The sequence below is a fragment of the Amblyraja radiata genome, chromosome 47 (genome assembly GCF_010909765.2).
Source record: "Amblyraja radiata isolate CabotCenter1 chromosome 47, sAmbRad1.1.pri, whole genome shotgun sequence".
NCBI classification, from domain to species: Eukaryota; Metazoa; Chordata; class Chondrichthyes; order Rajiformes; family Rajidae; genus Amblyraja; species Amblyraja radiata.
The window spans coordinates 4,973,096-4,997,012 of record NC_046002.1 but is presented as its reverse complement, the minus strand read 5'-3'; the positions used below and the strand labels follow the sequence as shown (position 1 = coordinate 4,997,012).

The following is a 23,917-nucleotide window of genomic DNA, read 5'->3' as shown; positions in this document are numbered from 1 at the left end:
GGAGAGGCTTGCCTTCATCTGAGTGACTTGGGGTTTGACCTATGAGCGGGTGGGCAGTACAGGTACGATTGGCGGGGTGATGTCCCGCCCCTGTCTGATGGACGTGAACGTTGGCCTATGGGCGGGTGGCTACCGCAGGCCCGCCCACATCCCCCGCCCCGATTGGCCGGCCCATCCGAGGGGCGGGGCACGTCGCAGGGCGGGGGAGAAGTATAGGGGAGACGGTTTTTTCCGCGGCAGCCATTTTGAACCAGTCGACGACATGGACATGTCTTTAATGGCGCTGAATCGTAGCTCGACCAGCACCATGCTGCAGCTGCAGAACCAACTATTCAGCATGGGAACTGCCCAGGGAGGGGGAGCGGCGGCCTCGTCCACCTCATCAACATCATCTTGGGCGGTGCGGGACAACTCGTTACCTCAGACGCCCGACGAGACGGAGATGGAGGAGGCGCCGTCGTTCCCCGACGACCTGTACCGGCTCACCCTGTCGCTGGTGGAAGGATACATCCGTTACTACAGCGGAGGAGCGGGCGAGGTGACGGGGCGAGGGTGGCTGGCCTGGGCGCCGCACAAGGACGGGGACGAGCGGAGGGCGGTCGAGACGATGCAGAGGGTCGGCGACCGACTCATCGAGAAACACTACACGGCCTTCAATGGTGGGTGCCCCCCCCCCCCTCTCTCCTCCCCCCCCTCTCCTCCCCCCCCTCTCCTGAGCTAGAGCTTCCCCCTCTATTATAATCAATTTATTCTTTTGGCTTCTGATTTCCCCTTCTTGGCTAGTGTTTCCTGTCTATTGTATCTCCCCCCCCCCCCCCCTAATCATGAGCTAGCACTTCCTCTATTACTTCAGTTTATTCCTTTGGCTACTGACTTCCCCTTCTTGGCTAGTGTTTTTCTACCTATTGTATCTCTCCCCCCCCCCCCCCCCCCCCCCTTCCCATCAAGAGCTAGCGCTTCCCCCTCTATAATATATCAGTTTATTATTTTGGCTACTGACTTCCCCTTCTTGGCTAGTGTTTTTCTACCTATTGTATCTCCCCCCCCCCCCCTCCTCATGAGCTAGAGCTTCCCCCTCTATTATAATCAATTTATTCTTTTAGTTACTGACTTCCCTTCTTGGCCAGTGTTTTCCTCTATTGTATCTCCCCCCTCATGAGCTAGCACTGCCTCTATTACTTCAGTTTATTATTTTGGCTACTGACTTCCCCTTCTTGGCTAGTGTTTTTCTTCCTATTGAATCCCCCCCCTCATCCTGAGCTAGAGCTTCCCCCTCTATTATATCGATGTATTCTTTTGGCTACTGACTCCCCCTTCTTGGCTAGTGTTTTCCTCTCTATTGTATCCTCCCCCTCCTCCCCTCCTGGGCTAGAGCATCCTCCTCTATTATATCGGTTTAATCTTTTGATTATGCTTCTCCTTCCCCCCGCCCTCACCCCCCTCACCCCTGGGGAGTTCTTTTGCCTCCCCAGTCTCTTTATTTTGCCATCCCCCCCCCCAGTGCTAGGGCTTCCCCTCTGTCATTCCGGTTTCTTCTTTTAGCTGTTGACTTCCTCTCCTTGGTGTTTCCCCTCTTATTGTTTTTGGTCCTTTTCCATTGGCCACTATCTTCCCCTTCTTGGCTAATGATTTCACTCTGGCATCTTACATTTGACTGCTGTGTCTCCCTCTTCAGCTAGTGTTTTCCCCTCTGTGTTTTTCTTTTGGCTACTGACTCCCCCATTTTTTTGACTAATGTTTTCACTCTTGCACCTTACTATTTGGCTACTGGCTCTTCCTCCTGGGCTACTGACTTCCCCATGACTAGTGGTGATAATAATCATTCTCCAAATATGCTCTGTACTATATAGACTTGAGGGCACTATTTTTTGACTTTGCATATCTTGTCTATTTGTCTGTTTTTTAAACATACAGTATTTTTTGTTTGTTTATTATGAGTTTTGGGGTTACATATAAGTTGTGCTGCTGCAAGTAAGAATTTAATTGTTCTGTTTCAGGGCATATGACAATCTTGACTAATGTTTTCCCTCTCTTGATATCTTTCCTTTGGCTACTGGGTCTCTCTACTTTGCTAGTGTTTACCCTTCTAGTGTTTGATGTTTTTCTTTTGGCAACCTACTTCCCCATCTTGGCTAGTGCTTTCCCAATGAGATCTTTTTGGCCACAGATTCTATCTGCTGGGCTTGTGTTTTACCTCTGGCTATTTCTTGGCTACTGGGTCTCCCTTGTGAGCTCATTCTTCCCCCCCCCCCCCCCCCAGCCCTATTGTCTGGTGGTCTTTTGTCAAATAACTTCATCTTCTTGGCCTGTGCTTTCCCTCTGGTCTTCCCTTCCTGGGCTAGTGATTTCCCTCATTGTTTGAGGTCTTACCCCTGGCTACTCACTTCATCATCTTGGCTAGTGTTTCCCCTCAGTTGCTTGGGATCTTTCCTTTTGGCTACTGGCTTTTCCCTGCATGACTCGTGCTTTGTTTACCTTTGGCAATTCTCTTTCCCACTGGGCTGGTGTTTTCCACAGTCTTGGTTCTCCCGATACTGCCTCTCATTCCTTTTCAGCTGTGTGTACTTTCAAGTGGTGAATTTGTTTTGTTTAATTTTCCTCTGTGCATTTCCCTTACTGTATAAATGAATGCTTGGCCTTGCTAACTCCATTTCTGCAGCTAAGGTCTTATTATGCATGGCAATTGAGCATGTTTTGTTGTTTGATGTGAAGTTGAATAAATGCTAATCACTATGTATGTGGTGCAGATGCTGGTTTACACACAAAATAGACACAAAATGCTGGAGAAACTCAGCGGGACAGTCAGCATCTCTGGATAGAAGGAATGGGTGGCATTTTGGGTCAAGACGACCGGAAACGTCACCCATTCTCTTCTATCCAGAGATGCTGCCTGTCCCGCTGAGTTGCTCCAGCATTTTGTGTCTATAATGATAATCGCTGATCGGCGAGGAGTTGGCATATTTTGGTGACACGTTTGAACAGAGCTGTCGAGAGGCGAGGTCAGTCAGCCTTTGAAACTTTTATTCCAGATGCTGACTTCTGCAAAAAAAATAAAGTTCTGATTTCCCACATTCTTTTGTAATGTTTCATCTGTGAATAAAATGCAACCTTTGCAACCTTTGGTGGTTTGGGTGTGGGTGCTGACTGCTGCTTGTTTGCACAGTCCAGAGGGATTGTTTCAGCCAAGAAGGGAGGGAAGGGGGAAGGATTAATTTGGAATTGTGTGTCACTTGAGTACATTAATGTAATAATTTTCCATTTGCAGATGTTTCTTCTGAGCTTTTTGTTCTCAAAAGCCGTAGAAAATCACTGGATTCACTAAGCACTGACTGGAGTTTTTTTTTCCATTCTGGGAGAAAAATGTTACATGCACTTTAAGCTGTCTCTCCAGTGGTAACAAGCAAGCGATGTCTCTTGTGGCAACTTCCTCCATGAAGGCTGCAAATGCCTATTGTGTTTTGGAAACTGAAACAGCTCTTAACAGCTCTGAACTGCAGATGATGGTTTACAAAAAAATAAGACAGTGTTGGAGTAACTCAGTGGGTCAGGCAACATCTCTGGAGAAAAAGGACGGGTGACGTTTCAGGTCGGGACCCTTCAGGCTTGACCCCTCTCATCCACCTTTCTTTCCCACCCCCACAATTAGCTGACTGGATAGCACGCAACAAAAAGCTCTTCACTGTACTTCGGTACATGGGACAGTGAACTGAAGTGAGTCTGAAGAAGGGACCAGATCTGGAACACCACCCATCCTTTTTCTCAATAGATGTTGCCTGACCTACTGAGTTACTCCAGTGCTCTATCTTTGATTAAACCAGCATCTGCAGTTCTTTATTTCTACATGGATGTTTTGAGTCAGGACTGATTGCAAGGGGGGGAAAGAAAGCTGGAAGAGAGGAAGGGCAGCTGGAAGGAATAGATGAACACAGGCCTTTTCTAGATATTGAACTGGCTTTCCACTGTTTTTTGTTTCGACCAGTCCATGCTGCTTCTTCCATTCCATCAATAAAATGTGTCTTCAGATTGTATTCCTGGGGAAATTAGATTAATAAAAACATTTGGCAACTAGGTCTAAATGTTAATCGCTGTAATGGTTGGGGCAGACTTCCTCTCTCTGCTCTCAGTGAATTATTTCTAGTCAGCCAAGGGCAGCTGGCTTTGTTTAATGGAAGGACAACACCTCTAACAGTGAGCTGTCTTGTTTAAATTTGTCACTGGAGTGGGTCTTTCCCCCGAAAACTCTGCCAGAATAATACAGGGGATAGCCCTGAAATTAGCACTGGGCAATGGGTGGGGCTGGTCGAGCTGCTGCCTCACAGCGCCAGAGACCCAGGTTCGATTGTGACCTAGCATGCTGTGCTATCCATGTGGATTTAGCACGTTTTCTTTGTCATCGGGTAGGGGTTCCCTCCCATATCCCTAAGACGTGGGGGGTCTCTAAGGTTAATCGGCCCTCTAAAATTGCTCCCGGGGTGTAGGGAATGGATGTGAAAGTAGGATAAACACGGAACTGGTGTGAACGGGTGATTGATGGCCAGTGTGCATCCGATGGGCTGAAGGGCCTGTTTTGATGCTGTATCTCTATACGAGCATTGTTAATTTTTGTTCCTGACATATTTTAGTCTGGTGCCTGCAATATATTTGGTGAAGTATTGATCTTTTTGCTTCCAGGGGAATGTTGCTGCCATGGTTACTGTGGGCAAATCCAGGGTGTCAGAATTGGGGGGAGGGGGTCAGGTGGTGCTGTGAGATTTGGGGCGGTGGGAGAGGAGCAGCTGTACAAAGATGAATTGGCATCAAACCTCCCTGTTCTCATTATAACAGCCCGCAGAAGACCCATAGCCTCTCACATATGGTCTCCCCACTCCCCTTCAATAAGTAAATCGAAGCAGCTGCTTGGTTTGGGTAGAGGGTAAAGTCCCGGCCCCCCGTTTCTCTCCTCCTCCCCCCCCTCCCCGAGACACAGCTTCCAGCTGAGCAATTATTCCATTTTGGGGCTGCTAAAACTGTTTTCTGAATTTGCATCTGTTTTTAATTTCTGTCCTCACCAGGAGTTGACTAACTTCCTGCCCACACACCCCACACTAACTACAGTCTTTACAGCACTCTGAGATCTCCTGTCTTTCTCTTTCTTTTTCTCTTGTCATCTCTTGCAACCCTGGGGGGATCACTGAGTTGTGAACTAGGTTTGTTTATGTTTGGTTTGGGAGGGTGGTGAAAGAGAGAGAGAGAGAGAGAGAGAATGGTGTAATTGAAGTCGGCAATGCTGAATGACTGAATGCAGGGTGGGGCAAGCCATGAGCTCCTAATGCAAATACTTTATCTTGTATTTATGTTGGGGTGTAGAGTTTCAGATTGGGTTTCAGTTTTAAGCTTGAGGTATTCGGAGGTGGCTGCTGCTTTGGAGGATTTGTTGAAGGGGGCAGGCGGGGGTGTCGGTGTGGGATGGAAGATAAGGTGCAAAATATTTTTGGACTGCTTTTAGAAAGTCTCAGTAGGTGGGGTAGTGTTTAGACTGTTAGGGACCACAAGCAGTAGTGACACAAGGTGCTGCAGTGGGTCGGGCAGCATCTCTGGCGGACATGGATAGGTGACATTTCTGGTCGGGACCCTTCTTCAGACTGAATCATTTCTGACCACCTCCCTATCAAAACTGCCCTCGCCTGTATCTACCTATCACTCAGCAGACTTTGTCCTGTTCCTCCTGTCTTCCATCTTTCTTTACCCCCCACCGCCACAATCAGTTTGAAGAAGGGTCCTGGCTCAAAACGACACCCATACATGTTCTCCAGAGATGCTGCCTGACCTGCTGCGTTACTCCCAGCATTTTGTCTTTTTTTAAAAATTATAAACCGCCATCTGCAGTTCCTTATTCCTTGAAACAGTAACAGCTAGATTTGAGAACTGGATGCTGACTTACTCCAGCACTTTGCGTCTATCTTCGGTATGTACTAGCATCTGCAGTTCTTTCCTACACAATTAGATTGGTGCTTTAATCTAACACAAATAGAATGCCCCCTGGGGCGTTCCACTCAAAAACACCACCAGCCCCTGAATGAGCTGGGTGGTGGATCTGCCTTGTAAGGGACTTGTAATGTTGCTGACACCTGCAAGAACAGCCTAGAGTTTTCCAGTAACTCCCACGAGTGCCCTGTCACATCATCGCCCCTCCCTAAACCGAAAATACCTCTCCCCTGCTGAGCCACCTGCCACCCAGGTGAATCTGCATGAGCTGGCTGCTTCTTAACCCCAATACGTGGCTTGGCAGCTCTAAGGAAACAGATGGTTCAAACTAGTCCTGCCTCCCTCACCCGACCCCCTCTGACTTGTGTGCGTCCGTATGTAACCAGAGAACGGGGAAGGAAATGAAAAATTAAATGCCTGCTCTTTGCATTTCCATTTGTTTAACGGGTGAGATTAATTCTGGGCTTGGTATAAATAAACTCTCTGTGGTTGAATATAAATAGTCTCCCAGCGTTCTGGAAATACCACTTAGTTTGGTCAGTCCTGTTTAGCAGGCTTTGGGCTCTCTATCTCCCCCCCCCTCCCCATAGACTGGGTGGTTTCTGAAGAGCAGGGCGCGGTGTCATTTCTGCCGCTGCGCAAAGTAGCTGGAATGTCTGTTTTTAGCTGGTGATCAGATGCCTGGTTCAGGGCACTTCCCCAGTCATTCCCACCCTCCCTATCCTGTGCCCTCTCTCTGATTCATAAAACTCAGCCCAAACCCTGCCTCCTGTCTCTCAGCCTTGTAGCCCTTTGCCTCAGAGCTTCTCTCCCCCACCAACATCAGGGATGTCTTTAAATGAGCCTCTGCCTCCCACGCTCTTTCAGGCAAGAAATCCCCTGATCTCTGCCAAAGTATTTAATTTCCCCTTAATCCTAACTCGCAACTATATCTCCTCCACCACCCTGGTTTACCTGAAGGATGTTTCCTATTCACCTTGATTAAACCTCCCCAGGGTGTCCTTTGTTCCAAAGCACCAGGTCTTGTTACGTGCAAAGTCTTGAGGTGCTTTTGAAAGTCAAAACTATTTCTCTTGGGTTGGGCACCCTACACTTTCCAAGCACTTGGCCCTGGTACGATTTCCCCCTCTTCTCAGCTTCTTCATCCAGCTCTTCCTTGGCTCGAATGAATAATTTGGCGTTTGCCGCCCCTTCGTGCAGGCCACCGTGTTCGAGGACCCAGTGGGTCAGGCAGCATCCGTGGAGGGTAACGGACAAAACCTGTGGCAAGTGATAGCAGCAAGGAACTGCAGGTGTCTGGTTATGAAAAGTGGCAAGTGATGGGTGGATGGAGGTGAGAGAGGGAGGGCAGTTGATTGGCAGGTGGTGGAGTAAGTGACATAGGCTGGAGGTGAATTGGAGACGAGGGTGATGGAGATGAGGAAAAACCAATGAAGAGCCAATTTTAAACCAATGAACACACTCCTGAACAAATGCCTTCCTTCCAAATCCTGTGGTTTTGTAAAGCCAGAGGGAGACAAATGAGGGACTCCGAGAGAGACATGAGTGTACAAAGGATAAGGGGGGGGGGGGGGGACAGGGTGACTGGGATAGATGGGTTGGGTGGATCACAGCTTGTACAGTTTACAGGCTCATGGGCGGAAATCTTTCTGCCTTGTAAATACATCCTAACCAGGCTTGTTTACAGCTGCTATCTAATCTAATCTATACACACCTAGTGCACTCACCAACTGTGCACTCTGCCAACGAGTCGGCTTTGGGCTCTGCAGGCAGTTGGCAACAGCTTTCAGTACCTGCCCTTTGATCTTCCATTGACAGGCGTGGGAGACCATATAACATTTGGTGGTTTTATTGCTCTTTATCTGTGGTTGTGCAAGTTTAGAATTGGGGAGTTGGCAACACAAACATCATACTTCACTTCCTACCTCTTTCTTGGCCTCTCGAGTTGTTTATTAATTATTATTGTTATGCCCTTTGGCACTTCGTACCTGTACCATCTCACAGAAAATAATTCTTCCTCTTCACAGTTTTTGGCACACCTCTCTGTGAAAAATCCCTTATGAACCTGCCAGACTTCCCCAAGTTCCTTGTCTTGACTTGATCCTCAAACAGTGAACCGTACAATTCTCCTAACTTCCAATTCCTTGCCCCCCCCCCATCTTTACCATCAATGCCCAGTCCCTTTACACCTCCGTTCCCCCATCAGAATGGCCTCTGGTTCTTGAACGGGGACCCAATCCGTTCTACAGAGGCTGAAGAAAGATCCCATCCCAAAATATCGCCCGTCCATTCCCCCCACGGATGCTGCCTGACTCGCTGAGTTCTTGAGATTCCGGCATCTGCCGCCTCTTGTCTCTTCATGTCATAGCTTGCAGTGTAAAAAACATAATCCTCTGTTGTAGACAGAAGTGCTGGAGAAACTCAGCGGGTGAGGCAGCATCTATGGAGCGAAGGAAATGGGCAACGTTTCGGGTCGAGGCCCTTCTGAAGAAGGGCCTCGATCCGAAACTTTGCCTATTTCCTTTGCTCCATAGATGCTGCCTCACCCGCTGAGTTTCTCCAGCATTTTTGTCTACCATCTATTTGCCAGCATCTGCAGTTCCTTCTTAAACATAATCCTCTGTTGTGCTTCTTTTACCATTTACTTGAGCTATTGTCTCTGATGGCTAGCAGTTCCTCTTTACCTGCACTATAAAATTCCTCATTTTGAGCACAACCTCTCTGACTTCCCCTATAAGTCACTATGGAGACGCAAGGAACTGCAGATGCCGACATTTTAAACAAAACATACAGCTGGAGGAACTCGGCAGGTCAGGCAGCATCTGAAGGGGGAAGAGATAGGCATGGTATAAAATCTGTTTGCTAACCAGATGCGCACCGACAGCATAAAGAGAATCTCAACCGGAAAAATCACTTGTTAATCCACTCCCCATATACTGTGGGGATCCGCTGAGTTCCTCCTGCACTTTGAGTTTTGTACATCTGTGTTTACAGCTGACAATCCTTGTCTTTGGAACCATTCCAGCAAATCTCCTTTGCATCATCTCCAAAATTGGACATTATATGCTCGCTGCATGTAGACTTTATAAATATTTGACATAGCATGTGTTCCGTGAAATGCGTTTTTAATCTGAAAATGTTGATCTATCTTTTGGGGCATCACGGTGGTGCAGCGGTAGAGTTGCTGCTTTACAGCGCCAGGGACCCAGATTCTATCCTGACTACAGGTGCTGTCTGTGTGGAGTTAGCACACACTACCCATGCACAGTGGGTCTTCTCCGGCTGCTCCCGTTTCCTCACACTCTGCAAAGACGTGCGGGATAGGAACAAGTGTCTGGGTGATGAGACACGCAGTGCTGGAATAACTCAGCGGGTCAGGCAGCATCTCTGGAGAGAAAGCATCGGTGACGATTTGTGTTGGAACCTGAACACTTCTTCAGGCTGAAAGTCAAGGGAGTTGGGAGGAAACTGGAGATTAGAAAAGGCCGGGTCAAATTGTGACCCGCTACCGATGACCAAGGAAGGGTGGAGCCCATTGTTGGCTGGGGAAGAGAGAATAGGGAAGGAATAGGAGTAGACTTAGGCCATTCGGCCCATCAAGCCTACTCTGCCATTTAATCATGGCAGATCTATCTCTCCTTAACCTCATTCTCCTGCCTTCTCCCCATAACCTCTGACACCTGTACTAATCAAGAATGGATACAGGCATGCGAACAATGCAACTAACAGGACTACTAGGGTGGGGGAAGGGGGTAGAGAGAATGCAGGCATTGTTGGTCGGTGTGGACTTGAGCCAAAGGGCCTCTTTTCCTGCTGTATCTAACTAGGATGACAAAAATGGGGAAGGGGGTTGAAGAGAGGGAATGCAGGAGTTACATATCACTGGTCGGCGTGGACTGGATGGGCTGAAAAGCCTGTTTCTACGCTGTATCTCCCAGCTAAACTAAACTAGCCTTGAGCCTGAAGAAGGGTCTCGACCTGAAACGTCACCCATTCCTTCTCTCCAGTGATGTCCCGCTGTGTTACACCAGCATTTTGTCTACCCGATGTAAACCAGCATCTGCAGTTCCTTCCTAAACTGACCTATTTTGACCGTGAAATGTCACTTATCCATGTTCCCCAGAGATGCTGCCTGACCAGCTGAATTACTCCAGCACTTTGTGTCTGTCTGTTTTAACCTATTTTAGGTAACTACTAGGGTGGGGGTGGGGGGGTAGAGAGAATGCAGGCGTTGCTGGTCGGTGTGGACTCGAGCCGAAGGGCCTGTTTTCCTGCTGTATCTAACTAGGATGACTAAAATGGGGGAGCTGGGACCAGCTGAATGACTCCAGCACTTTATGTCTGTTTTAACCTATTTTAAATACGAGCTGAATACTTGATACATAAGCTGTGGTTAGCGAGGTATGTGTGTTGGACAACGGTTCCCAGGAAAGGGCTTGGCCTTTTGTAGCTTTCATGTTGACTGAGCCAGGGCTGCGTTAGTGACCGAGTTCTCACTCTGTCTTTCTGTTCCCCAGGGATGATAAACCGTCTGAACAACTCCAACGGCTGTAACCTGGCGTCCATCTCTGGCGTGGCAGCAGAGGTGTTCAGCGACGGCGAGGTGAACTGGGGCCGCGTGGTCAGCCTGGTCGCCTTCGGAGCGGTGCTGGCTACCCACCTGAAGAAGCAGAGATCGGAGGACTGCGTGGAGGAGGTGGCCACGCAGATCACGCAGTACCTTACCAAGGAGACGAGGGAGTGGCTGGAGACACACGGTGGCTGGGTAAGGATGACCCCACTCCCACCACTTGACTGCCAGCTCAATGCCTGCATAACAATAGACAATAGGTGCAGGAGTAGGCCATTTGGCCCTTCGAGCCAGCATGGCTGATCATCCCCAATCAGTACCCCGTTCCTGCCTTCTCCCCATATCCCATGACTCCGCTATTTTTAAGAGCCATATTGAGCTCTCTCTTGAAAGCATCCAGAGAACCTGCCTCCACTGCCCTCTGAGGCAGAGAATTCCACAGACTCGCCAGTCTCTGTGAAGTGTTTCCTCGTCTCTGTTCTAAATGGCTTACTTCTTATTCCTAAACTGTGGCCCCTGGTTCTGGACTCCCCCAATATTGGGAACATGTTTCCTGCCTCTAGCGTGTCCAAGCCCTTAACAATCTTATATGTTTCAATGAGATACCCCCTCATCCTTCTAAACTCCAGAGTGTACAAGCCCAGCTGATCCATTCTCTCAGCATATGACAGTCCCACCATCCCGGGAATTAACGTGGCGTGACCAGATCACTGCATTCCACTCCCAACACTACCCAAGCAGCCACTTGGTCTGACGATTGTAAGATGTGGCGCAACTCTACCGCTGCGCCACTGTGCCCAACACCCATTGTGTGGAAAAAGTTGGTTCCTATTAAATATTTCCTCCCCTCGCCTTAAACCTGTCCCATCTCGTTGTTCGGTTTAAACCAGCAGTTCCTTCCTGCACATTTGTCTTTACCACTCTGTCCACCTGTGTTGCCACTCACAGGGAGCTATGGACTATGGAACTGGCTGACCACAAGAGTCCAAACTACACTAGTCCTGCCTGCACTTGGCCCACAACCCTCTAAACTGTTCCAATCCACATACCTGTCCAACTACATGTTTGCGCATGCAGCTCTTTGCCTACACAACCGCCCTTTGTGTAAAAAAAATGTTGCCGCTCAAGTTCCTAACCTCACCTTAAACCTATGTCCTCTGGTTTTTGATTCCCTTATTCTAGGCAAATTACCCGATTTATGCATTTACCCGATTTATTCCCCCTCCTGATTTTGTGCACCTCTATAAGATCACCCCTCATCCTCCTGCACTCCAAGGAATAAAGTCCTAGCCTGCTCAACCTCTCCCCGTTGCTTGAGTCCTGGTGCATAAATCTTCTCCGCACCCTTTGACGACATCTCGCCTACAACGCGGTGACCCAAACTGAACGCCATACTCTAAATCTGGCCTCGCCAATGTCTTGCGCAGCTGTGACATGACTTCCCAACTTCTATATTCAATTATCTGATGAAGGTTCATTGTGTCCACGTGTACGCAATGAGTTTGAACTTTTCCCAGGGAGATCCAGCCTTGCGTCTGGTTTTTTTCCCGCAATAACTGTAAATGACTAAGTGATCTTCTGGCCTGTTGACCCATTTGGTGAAGCAAGGTTGTAGTATTGGCTTCCTGTGTCTGTCATTCCAGGAAACCCGTGCGCTGGGGTTGGGGGGATGGGGGACACAGGAACCGACCAGTGTACCAACTTCCTGCCCAGTGGAAGGAAACTGGTGCCACATCAGCGGCTCGGAATGTACTCTGTGTGGGGCTAGTGATTGAAAGAGCTGATTCATTTGAGTTGTGCAACTGTTTAAAGCCTGTTACGCAAGGAATCCAGAGGGCAAATGTCTTGGAGCCAGAGTCCGTGCATTTCCCTCTTGTTTCCTCTCCCCTTTCCCTCGGCTGAAGAAACAAGAGTTTGAGTTTAGTAGTAGACAAAAGTGCTGGAGAAACTCAGCGGGTGAGGTAGCATCTGTGGAGCGAAGGAAATGGGCAACGTTTCGGGCCGAAACCCTTCTTCAGACTGATGTCAGGGTGGGGGAGGGAAGAAGAAAGGAAGAGGTGGAGCCAGAAGGCTGAGGGAGAGCTGAGAAGGAGAGGAGAAAGTAAGAACTACCTGAAATTAGAGAAGTCATTGTTCATACCGCTGGGGTGTAAGATGCCCGAGCGAAATATGAGGTGCTGCTCCTCCAATTTACAGTGGTCCTCACTCTGGCCATGGAGGAGGCAGAGGACAGAAAGGTCGGATTCGGAATGGGAGGGGGAGTTGAAGTGCTGAGCCACCGGGAGATCAGGTTGGTTATTGCGAACCGAGCGGAGGTGTTCGGCGAAGCGATCACCAAGCGTACGCTTGGTCTCACCAATGTAGAGCAGTAGATGAGGTTGGAGGAGGTTCAGGCGAACCTCTGTCGCACCTGGAAAGACTCCACAGCCCTGTTTGAGTTTAGTTATTGTCACATGTACAGAAATACAGTGAAGAGGGACTGGCTAAGAGACAATACATGATTACAATTGAGCCATCCACAGTGTACAGATACATGTTAAAGGGAATAACACAAATAAAGTTTAGTGCAAGACACATCTCCAGTACTCTTGCCTTAAAGCTATTGACTCTAGCCTTTGATCCAAGGGATAAAAAAAGATTCTGATTGCGTAGGTATAAAGTGCTGGAGTAACTCAGCGTCTCAGGCAGCATCTCCGGAGAACATGGATTGGCGACGTTTCTGGTCGGGACGTTTTCTCAGACTTCCCCCATCCATGTTCTCCAGCGATGCTTCCTGACCCGCAGAGTTAGTCCAGCACTTTGCGATCTGGAGTTATTTATTGCCAGCTGGCAGCTTTCGATAAAGACTGCTGCTCCCTCACAGCGAACAGGAACTCCCTGAATTTGTATAGCACCTTGTGCCAACTAACTCGGGCCCCAGTTAGGGCAGCACCTCTGACCTTCTTCCCCCCCCCTGGCTGAACAGCCTCTATAGACACCTTGCATTTTATGCAGGGGTGATATGTTCTTGAAAAGCAGTCCATAAATTTAAAAAAAAAGATGAATTAAACGGAATTTTAAACATACGTAAATTAGAGCGCATTTTGAAAATACAGTAGATTAGGTTTTGGTGTTAATGAAACGTGTGTTATATCAGAAACTGCATAACCCCCCTTCACCGTCCACGGATTCCAGTAACAATTACTTTCAAGGCTGTTTTCCGTAAGGGGGTGGGACAACGTGGGCTGGGCACAGTTTGCTGTTTGCTGTTTATCATCAAGGGCACAACTGGAGTTCAGTGTTGCATCATGAGTGCTACAGTGCGGAAACAGGCCCATTCGGCCCAACTTGCCCACACCGGCCAACTACACTAGTCCTATCCATGTACCTGTCTAATTGTTTCTTAAACGTTGGGATAGTCCCAGCCTCAGCTACCTCCTCCAGCAGCTTGTTCCATACACTCACTGCCCTTTGCGTGAAAAAGTTACCTCTCAGATTCCCATGTTTAAGGAACTGCAGATGCTGGAAAATCGAAGGTAGACAAAAATGCTGGAGAAACTCAGCGGGTGAGGCAGCATCTGTGGAGCGAAGGAAATAGGCGACGTTTCGGGCCCGAAACGTCGCCTATTTCCTTCGCTCCATAGATGCTGCCTCACCCGCTGAGTTTCTCCAGCATTTTTGTCTATCTCAGATTCCTATTAAATCTTTTCCCCTTCACCTTAATCCTTTGTCCCCTGGTCCTCGAGCAGGGAGGATATCTGTGTAATGGCATCATGGGCACAAAGGAACTGCAGATGCTGCTATATACCAAAGAAGAATACAAAGTACTGGAGTAACTCAGCGGGTCAGGAAGCATCTCTGGAGAAAAAGTATGGGTCAGTCTGTGGACTGAAGAAGGGCCCCGACTTGAAACGGGCCTGTACTGTTCTCTGTCTGTGCCACCATTCGGTCTTAGAAGGGTGGAGAACGATTTTCTCCTGTCTCAAGGTCTGCCTTGTTTACCCCCTCCCTGTAGGACGGCTTCACTAAGTTCTTCCAGGAGAACAACAGCGAAGAGTGCACGAAAAAAGCGCTGATGTGGATCGCAGGAGTCGGTCTCGCCGGAGCAAGCATCATGCATCTCCTCAGGTGAATCCCATCTGGTCGCCATCTCCACCACCAACTCCCCGTCCCCTCCCCTGGGAGCCACCGCTCGGGGTTCTGCACCCCCCTCGCGCCGCCACCCTCCCGGTTCCCTCCCCGAGGCGGGGAGGGGAGCGTGAGGATGCGTGGAACGGGGGGGCGGAAGTGGTCGAGCGGTGCAGAAGAGGGAGGGAACGCACTCGCGTGAGGATTACTCCATCTTCTCTCCACCCCCCCCCCCCCCCTCCTCCTCCTACTACACCATCACACGCAGAACATGGAAGGTCGGAAGCTGTGCTCAGTTTGCCGATGATTGCCGAGATTGAACCTGCTGGGAGTCGGTGAGGGGGGGGTGAAGAGAGCCCTTGCCTCTTCCATTTTGGTGCACACTGTTTGTGGAACCTGCAAGGCTTTTACCTTCGTTTTAAAAAGAAAAGACTCAAAAGACTTTTATCCGAGCAGTGTTGGGACACTTTTGGGACTCCCGCGGCGAAGCATTACTGCATCTGACCGGCATCTTGCCGGCAAGCCCACTGGTTTATCGACGAAAAGCGGAAAGACATCCACTTCAGCTCTGTATCGGCGCGTCTCTGTGTATTTTTTCCTTCTTTCTTCCTCTCTGTCTCTCTCTCTCTCTCTCTCTCACTCTCTCTCCCCCTCTCCCTCTCTCCCTCCCAACCTTTTCATCCAAAAGAGGACAGGAGGAGACGGGAGGGGGGGGGGGGGGGGGGAAGCCGGAAGATTAAAAGGAGCGAGAGAGCGGGATTACCGGCCTTGGGTGATCAGCAGATGGGGGGGGGGGTGTTGATCCTCGCAGTACATTTGCCCCCCCGCCATCTGGGCCACCTGCAGTCCTCTGAACGGCAGCATTATCTGACTAATGAATTTAATAAATTCTCCGTATGTATAAATATAAATATATATATATATATATACACGCACATACACATTTTTGGTTGATTAGTGGATGTGATGTGTGAAATCCGGATGGGAGATTGGGTGTGGGGGGAGGGGGGGATGCAAAGGAGATCGGCTGTGGTGTAGCAGAAGCCAGCGTTCTTCCCCCCCCCCTCCCGTCCGTCCCTCACCCCTTGGAGAGGGAGGGCCCGCACGCAGGAGGACGATCCCGGCCTCCCCTGGTCGTGGCCCGAGCGTCATCACTTCACGGCCCCCCCTTTTTTTTTTAACCGCAGTGATACCTCCTGCTCTTCATTTATAATTACTTCGTGCAAATCCTATAACCGCCTAATATTGGCAGCACCCCCTTCCCCTCCCCCTCCTTTGATGTTATTAATTTTTTTTTGGATCACATTCCTGATTTTAATCGTTCCACGATCCCATCACTGCACCCTCTCCACCTACAGAGGCGCCCGAGTCCTGCCTCTGACATTTTAGGCTCTTCCTTTCGCCCCCTCTCTCAAGCCCCTGTCATGGCAAGAGTTGAGTTTTCTACTTGGAAAGGAGGGGGGGGGGGGGGTCACTGCTCTCTTTGGGAGAGGATGGAGGGGGGGGGGGTAGGAAGAAGAGAGCAAATGAGTGAATGATCCCACTGGTTTTTGACGTCCACTGATGAGAGCGTGGCAGGAACGCCCACCGCGTGGGTGTATCTCGGCACAGAGGGGGTGACACGGCCCAGCCTCCCATCTCCACGGCGCATGACTTGGTGCGAGGGCCGTCTCGACAGGCAGCGGCTCCTCGAAGCCCTGCCCTTTACGGTGCAATTTACCGCTGTTCCCAGGACCCCCATTCCCGGGGGTCCCAGCGCAGTGGTGTCAACAGCAACAGCAGCTTGTTTTAGTTTGGTGCTCAGGCGCAGAGAGATAGAGAGGGGGGTAGAGTGGGAGATACGGTGTGCGTTTTTATCTATTCCGGGCCGTTGCCTCTGAGTATTGCGTGCTTCGGTCCAGTGTGGCTGGGAGTGGGTGGTACCGGGAGTCAGTATACCCGGCGCGCACACACACCACCACCCCCGGCCTCTAGCACGCCCCAGAGAAAGCTCGGCGTCTACTCCCCATCACAGTGCAGCCTCTAGGTCAGTGGCCACTGCCATTTAACAGATTGTTATTGTCGGCAGCTTATTATAAATTAAATGTATTTTTTGAAAGAAGCGTTCTCAATTCTGGTTTATTTGCGACGTTTGTCAAGGCTCGGTCGACGATGCGCGGAGACGGGCCTCAACTTGCCCGCGCCGAGCGAGGGGGCCAAGTCCGTCTGTGGGAAATATTTCCCCCTCGTCTGTGGGAAATATTTCCCCCTCGTGTTCGGTCATGCAGCACGACAACAGGACCTTCAGCCCAACTTGCCCAGCGTCGACCAAGATGTCCCATCTAAGCCAGTTCCGTACATCCACCATTCTCTACGGGCCCTTCAGCCCATGTTGACCAAGATGTCCCATTTGCCCATGTTTGGCTACATTCTGTCATTGTACCCGTCTCAGGAGCCCCCTCTGGCAGCTCCTACCATATACCCACTGCCCTGTGTGGGTAAAAGTTGCCCCACCGTTACTGTGTTTGAGAAAGAACTGCAGATGCTGGAAAAATAGAGGGCAGACACAAAATGCTGGAGAAACTCGGCGGGTGAGGCAGCATCTATGGAGAGAAGGAATAGGGCCCGAAACGTCGCCTATTTCTTCTCTCCATAAGTGCTGCCTCACTCGCTGAGTTTCTCCAGCATTTTGTGTCTACTCCCCCTTTCCCCTCTCAACTTGAGCCTATTGCTGGATAAAATACTCTATCTACCCTATCTATTCCCCTTGTGATTTTATGCCCCTCGATGAGATCCCCCTCACCTCCATGGAGAATGTTCGTCCTTTCAGCAAAGCAGTAGAGGTGCCAGCTCACACCGCCAGAGACCCGGGTTCTATCCTGACTACAGGTGCTGTCTGTACGGAGTTTGTTCCCCCTGCCCCCCCCCCCCCCCATGGCCGTTTGGGTTTTCTCCGGGTGCTTTGATTTCCTCCCACACTCCAAAGAGGTGCTGGCAGCAACTCTACTAGCTGTACCTGAACCTGGAGGTGTGAGACTTGAGGCTTCTGTTCCTCCCACCCGGCCAGCGGTGGCAGTGAGACGAGGGCAGCACCCGGATGGTGGGGATCCTGGGTGACGGGTGCCGTCTTCTCGAGGCAGCGCCTGATGCCGATGCTTTCGATGGTGGGGAAGGGCTGACTCTCCACCCCCACCGTTCTGCAGCCTTTTACATCGGGATTGTCTACATCCAGAGGATTTAAGGTAAGAGGTGGGAGATCTGGAGAGATGATGAGGAAATCGTTTTCCCCTCCCCAAAAGCTCTCTGGAAAATACAAGCGGAGAGGATGGTGACTCACTCTCGCAACATCCACCCATCGAAGCTTCAGAGGACGACTGGGCAAGTTGTGGTAAGTAGATAGTGTGGCTGGACAGCATGGGCTTGTCGGGCCAAAGGGCCTGTCTTTAATTGAACTCGAAAGACAGAAGAGGGCTAGTTTACACCAAGGGGTAGACACAGAATGCTGGAGTAGCTCAGCGGGCCACCTACACCTTTTCTCCACAGATGCTGCCTGGCCCGCTGAGTTACTCCACCATTTTGTGTTGCATCTTCAAAGGAAAGACCATGCATTATTGCAATCAAGTCGCCCACACTGCACAAAGGATAAAGAGCACTGAAGATAGTTGGGGCAGCACAGTGCTCCCAACCTCATGGCACCAAGGACCCGGGTTCGATCCAAACTACAAGTTGACAGCTAAAAGTATCTTGGCATCTCTGGATAGAAGGAATGGGTGAGACCCTTCTTCAGACTAACTCCAGGCGCTCTCTATGCGGAGTTTATACATTCTCCCTGTCACCTTTTCATAGAAAAATAGGTGTAGGAGTAGGCCATTCGGCCCTTCGAGCTTGCACCGCCATTCAATATGATCATGGCTGATCATCCAACTCAGTATCCTGTACATGCCTTCTCTCCATACCCCCTAATCCCTTTAGCCACAAGGGCCACATCTAACGCCCTCTTAAATATAGCCAATGAACTGGCCTCAACTACTTGTATAAGAAGGAACTGCAGATGCTGGAAAATCGAAGGTAGACAAAAGTGCTGGAGAAACTCAGCGGGTGCAGCAGCATCTTTGGAGCGAAGGAGATAGGCAAAGTTTCGGGCCGAAACGTTGCCTATTCCCTTCGCTCCATAGATGCGGCTGCACCCGCTGAGTTTCTCCAGCACTTTTGTCTACCTTGGCCTCAACCACTTTCTGTGGCAGAGAATTCCACTGATTCACCACTCTCTGTGGGGGGGGGGGGGGGGGGGGGGAAATCTCATCTCAGTCCTAAAAGACTTCCCCCTTATCCTTAAACTGTGACCCCTTGTTCTGGACTTCCCCAACATCGGGAACAATCTTCCTGCATCTAGCCTTTTCCTCAAGGTGTTCCCAGTTTCCTCCCACACTCCAAAGACGTGCAGGTCTTGTAGGTTAATCCGGCTTCTCTAAATTGGCCCTAGTGCGTAGGATAGTGCTGGCCATCGACAGTCAGCGCGGACACGGTGGATCGAAGAGCCGGTTTCCGCGCTATATCGCAACTCAAAAGGATGACCAAAACTGAACGCAATGTCAATGTTTAAGAAGGATCTGCAGATGGTGGAGAAGTCGAAGGTAGTTAAAAAAAAAAAAAAAAATGCTGGAGAAGCTCAGCGGGTGAGGCAGCATCTATGGAGCGAGGGAATCGGTGACGTTTCGGGTCGAGACCCTTCCTCAGACTGATGTTACCTCCCCCTCCCTGATACTGAACGGTCTGTCCTCAGCAGAGGCCCCACCTTTGTTCCTCTCCGTCCCCACCTCAATGAGTTCTGCGTCAGCCACGATGTGGAGCTCTCCTTCCTCCACCTCCAAGTGTTTTTCCATGGGAAGGAGTCCTCACCCCACCTAGTGATGACCCCCTTCTCCTGTCTCCAACGGACTCTTTCCCCCCCCCCCCCCTCCTCGTGACCATCTATTTAACACATCAGTCTGAAGAAGGGTCTCGATCACAGTTTAAGAATAAGGGGTCAGCCATTTAGAACGGAGACGAGGAAACACTTTTTCTCACAGAGAGTGGTGAGTCTGTGGAATTCTCTCCCTCAGAGGGCGGTGGAGGCCGGTTCTCTGGATGCTTTTAAGAGAGAGCTAGATAGGGCTCTTAAAGAAAGCAGAGTCGGGGGAGAAGGCAGTAACGGGGTACGGATTGGGGATGATCAGCCGTGATCACAATGAATGGCGGTGCTGGCTCGAAGGGCCAAATGGCCTACTCCTGCACCTATTGTCTATTGACCCGAAACGTCACCTATTCCCTCGCTCCATAGATGCTGCCTCACCCGCTGAGTTTCTCCAGCATTTTTATCTGCCTTCAATTTTTCCAGCATTTGCAGTTCCTTCCATATCAATGTGTTGCCTCAACATCACCTCGCCTGATGGGCCAGAAGGGCCTGTTTCCTTGACATATGATCCCATGACCAGAATGCTATTTTGCATTGGCTTGTGCTGGTCAGGAAACAGTGCTGTGATCGTAACCCCTAATTTGCAACGGAAACTTTGCATATACGTGGCTAAATCTATCACAGTGGTAATATTAGGAGGGTTCTTCAGAAGCAGAGGACTGTGTTAGTCACCGAACACGAAAACAATCCGTAACCTGGTAGAAAACGTCCCGTGTTGGATTGGAAGATTACTTTCGAGCATTTAATTATCCAATAATCACACAGTGACTGTCATGTGTTTATTAGTGCTGATTTATTATCTACTGAGGTACAGTGAAAAGCTTCACTGAAATGTCTGAAGTAGGGCGGGCACGGTGGCCCAGCGGGTAGAGCTGCTGCCTCACAGCGCCAGAGACCTGGGTTCGATCCCGACCACGGGTGCTGTCTGTATGGAGTTTGTACGTTCTCCCCGTGATCTGCGTGGGTTTTCTCTGAGATCTTCGGTTTCCTCCCACACCAAAGACGTACAGGTTTGTAGGTTAATTGGTTTGCTATTTAAAAAATTGTCCCTAGTGCGTGTAGAAACATAGAAAATAGGTGCAGGAGTAGGCCATTCGGCCCTTCGAGCCTGCACCGCCGTTCAATATGAGCATGGCTAATCATTCCAACTCGGTATCCTGTACCTGCCTTCTCTCCATACCCCCTGATCCCTTTAGCCACAAGGGCCACATCTAACTCCCTCTTAAATGTAGCCAATGAACTGTGTGGCCTCAACTACTTTCTGTGGCAGAGAATTCCACAGATTCGCCACTCTGTGGGGGGAAAAAAATAATTCTCATCGCGGTCCTAAAAGACTTCCCCCTTATCCTTAAACTGTGACCCCTTGTTCTGGACTTACCCAACATCGGGAACAATCTTCTTGCATCTAGCCTGTCCAACCCCTTAAGAAGTTTGTACGTTTCTATAAGATCCCCCCTCAATCTTCTAAATTCCAGCGAGTACAAGCCGAGTCTATCCAGTCTTTCTTCATATGAAAGTCCTGCCATGTAGGGTGGTGTTAATGTGGGTATATTGCTGGTGGGCCGAAGGGCCTGTTCCCCGTGCAGTATCACTAAACTAAAGGCTCTTGACCTGAAACACTGCCAATTCTTTCTCTCCAGGGATGCTGCCTGACCCGCTGAGTTACTCCAGCACATTGCGTCTATCTTCAGTGCAAAGATTTTGTCGGTATGCTGGCCAGTCAAAGAAAACTTCAATAGACAATAGGTGCAGGAGTAGGCCATTCGGCCCCTCGAGCCAGCACCGCCATTCAATGTGATCATGGCTCATCATCCTCAATCAGGACCCCGTTCCTGCCTTCTCCCCATATCCCCTGACTCTGCTATTTTTAAGAGCCCCATCTAGCTCTCTCTTGAAAGCATCCAGAGAACTGCCCTCTGAGGCAGAGAATACCACAGATGCTGCAGACTGCAGATGCTGGTTTACACTGAAGATAGACACAAAATGGTGGAGTAACTCAGTGGGACACATATTCCTTCTCTGACCCGCTGAGTTACTGAAGCATTTTGTGTCGATCTTCAAACAATCGAGACGACCACACTGAAGAGGTGATGGATAAAGGGAACTACATTCGGTGGAAGATATAACATTGAAGTCCAATAAAGACCGATTAAAGCTGGTTCAATGTAGTTGGGGTGGGCACGGGTAGAGTTGCTGCCTCACAGCGCCAGAGACCCAGGTTCGATCCTGACTATGGGTGCTGTCTGTACGGAGTTTGCACCAATCTTCCTGCATCTAGCCTGTCCAACCCCTTAAGAATTTTGTACGTTTCTATAAGATCCCCCCTCAATCACCTAGATTCTAGCGAGTACAAGCCGATGTCCTTCTCTCCATAGATGCTGCCTCACCCGCTGCGTTACTCCAGCACTTTGTGTCTACCTTCGATGTTATCCAGCATCTGCAGTTCTTTCTCACACAGAAGGGCCTGGATATCTATTTCTCAACACTGCGGTGGTGGATTACCAAGAAGTCGATATTTCTGTTTCGAGCTTCTTGGAAACTAGGTCTGTGTCAAGTGTGAAGTTTCTTGCTTATCTCTAACCACGCCACTGACCACATGGCTGACGTGGGTGTGTGTCAGTATGCGCTGTTACACTTCGTAAGAGCATAAGATCATAAGTGATAGCAGGAATTAGGCCATTCAATCATGGCTGATCTATCTCCCCTGCCTTCTGAACAATTGTGATCGAGGCAGTGCAGCGTTGGTTCACGAGACTGATGGCGGGACTGTCAAGTGAGGAAAGATTGAAAAGACTAGACTCAGCATTACACCCCTGTTTATATATATTCTAGTCCTCTCGATACAAATGCTAGCAGATAGACACACAATGCTGGAGTAACTCAACGGGACAGGCAGCACCTCTGGATAGAAGGAATGGGTGACGATTCGGGTCGAGACCCTTCAGACTGAGTCAGGAGAGGAAGTCCAGAACAAGGGGTCACAGTTTAAGGAAAAGGGGGAATTCTTTTAGGACCGAGATGAGAAAACCATTTTTCACACAGAGTGGTGAATCTCTGGAATTCTCTGCCACAGAAGGTAGTTGAGGCCAGTTCATTGGCTATATTTAAGAGGGAGTTAGATGTGGCCCTTGTGGCTAAAGGGATCAGGGGGTATGGAGAGAAGGCAGGTACAGGATACCGAGTTGGATGATCAGCCATGATCATATTGAATGGCGGTGCAGGCTCGTAGGGCTGAATGGCCTCTACTCCTGCATCTGTTTTCTATGTTTTACACAGATGTGGAAGGGTAAGGTGTGAAAACAAGAGATCAAAGGGGCCAAAGGCGAAGGAAAATGTAGACTAGGATAGGACAGGAAAGGAAAGATTGAAAAGACTAGGCTAGTATTCACTGGAGTTTAGAAGGATGAGGGGAGGGATCTTATAGAAACATATAAAATTATAAAAGGACTGGACAAGCTAGATGCAGGAAAAATGTTCCCAATGTTGGGCGAGTCCAAAACCAGGGGCCACACAGTCTTAGAATAAAGGGGAGTCCATTTAAGACTGAGAAAAAACGTTTTCACCCAGAGAGTTGTGAATTTGTGGAATTCCCTGCCACAGTGGGCAGTGGAGGCCAAGTCACTGGATGGATTTAAGAGAGAGTTAGATAGAGCTCTAGGGGCTAGTGTAATCAAGGGATAGGGGGAGAAGGCAGGCACGGGTTATTGATTGGGGATGATCAGCCATGATCACAATGAATGGTGGTGCTGGCTCGAAGGGCCTCCTCCTGCACCTATTTTCTATGTTTCTATATGGGGAGAAGGCAGGCACGGGTTATTGATTGGGGACGATCAGCCATGATCACAATGAATGGCGGTGCTCGATCGAAGGGCTGAATGGCCGCCTCCTGCATCTATTTTCTATGTTTCTAGGACTGGTTTGGCGGGATATGGACCAAGCGCAGGCAGGTGGGACTAGGATAGCTGGGACATTGTGGGCAAGTTGGGCCGAAGGGCCTGTTTCCACACTGTATCACTCTATGACTCTTAATAGATCATTGTTAGCTGAAGGGAAGCTGACATCTGAGGCGTACAAAGGTTACATTTAATCAGGAGGACAGTCGGACTTGGTCACCCATTCCTTCTCTGCAGAGAAGCTGCATGGAACCAGACTGATTCCTGGGATGTCAGGACTTTCATATGAAGAAAGACTGGATAGACTCGGTTTGTACTCGCTAGAATTTAGAAGATTGAGGGGGGATCATATAGAAACTTACAAAATTCTTAAGGGGTTGGACAGGCTAGATGCAGGAAGATTGTTCCCGATGTTGGGGAAGTCCAGAACAAGGGGTCACAGTTTAAGGA

At 49.5% G+C, this 23,917-nt stretch overlaps 1 protein-coding gene and 1 long non-coding RNA gene across 2 annotated transcripts; both read left to right on the top strand.

The window, feature by feature from the left end:
* The first annotated feature begins 196 nt into the window (after positions 1-196).
* Positions 197-16,742, top strand: LOC116968929 (induced myeloid leukemia cell differentiation protein Mcl-1 homolog). Its single transcript, XM_033015924.1, has 3 exons — positions 197-659; positions 10,482-10,729; positions 14,529-16,742. Exons 1-3 carry the CDS (start codon positions 263-265, stop codon positions 14,643-14,645), a joined length of 762 nt encoding a protein of 253 aa, XP_032871815.1. The 5' UTR covers positions 197-262; the 3' UTR covers positions 14,646-16,742.
* Positions 16,743-21,970: 5,228 nt separating this feature from the next.
* Positions 21,971-22,977, top strand: LOC116968930. Its single transcript, XR_004410555.1, has 3 exons — positions 21,971-22,347; positions 22,851-22,860; positions 22,938-22,977. It is a non-coding gene; the product is annotated as an uncharacterized LOC116968930 (long non-coding RNA).
* Positions 22,978-23,917: the final 940 nt, after the last annotated feature.

Bases quoted from the DNA above. Each gene is read 5' to 3' on its own strand.
- LOC116968929 (XM_033015924.1), top strand. From the start codon at position 263: ATGGACATGTCTTTAATGGCGCTGAATCGTAGCTCGACCAGCACCATG. The intron at 660-10,481 runs GTGGGTGCCCCC...TCTGTTCCCCAG, and splicing joins ACACTACACGGCCTTCAATG to GGATGATAAACCGTCTGAAC. The intron at 10,730-14,528 runs GTAAGGATGACC...CCCTCCCTGTAG, and splicing joins TGGAGACACACGGTGGCTGG to GACGGCTTCACTAAGTTCTT.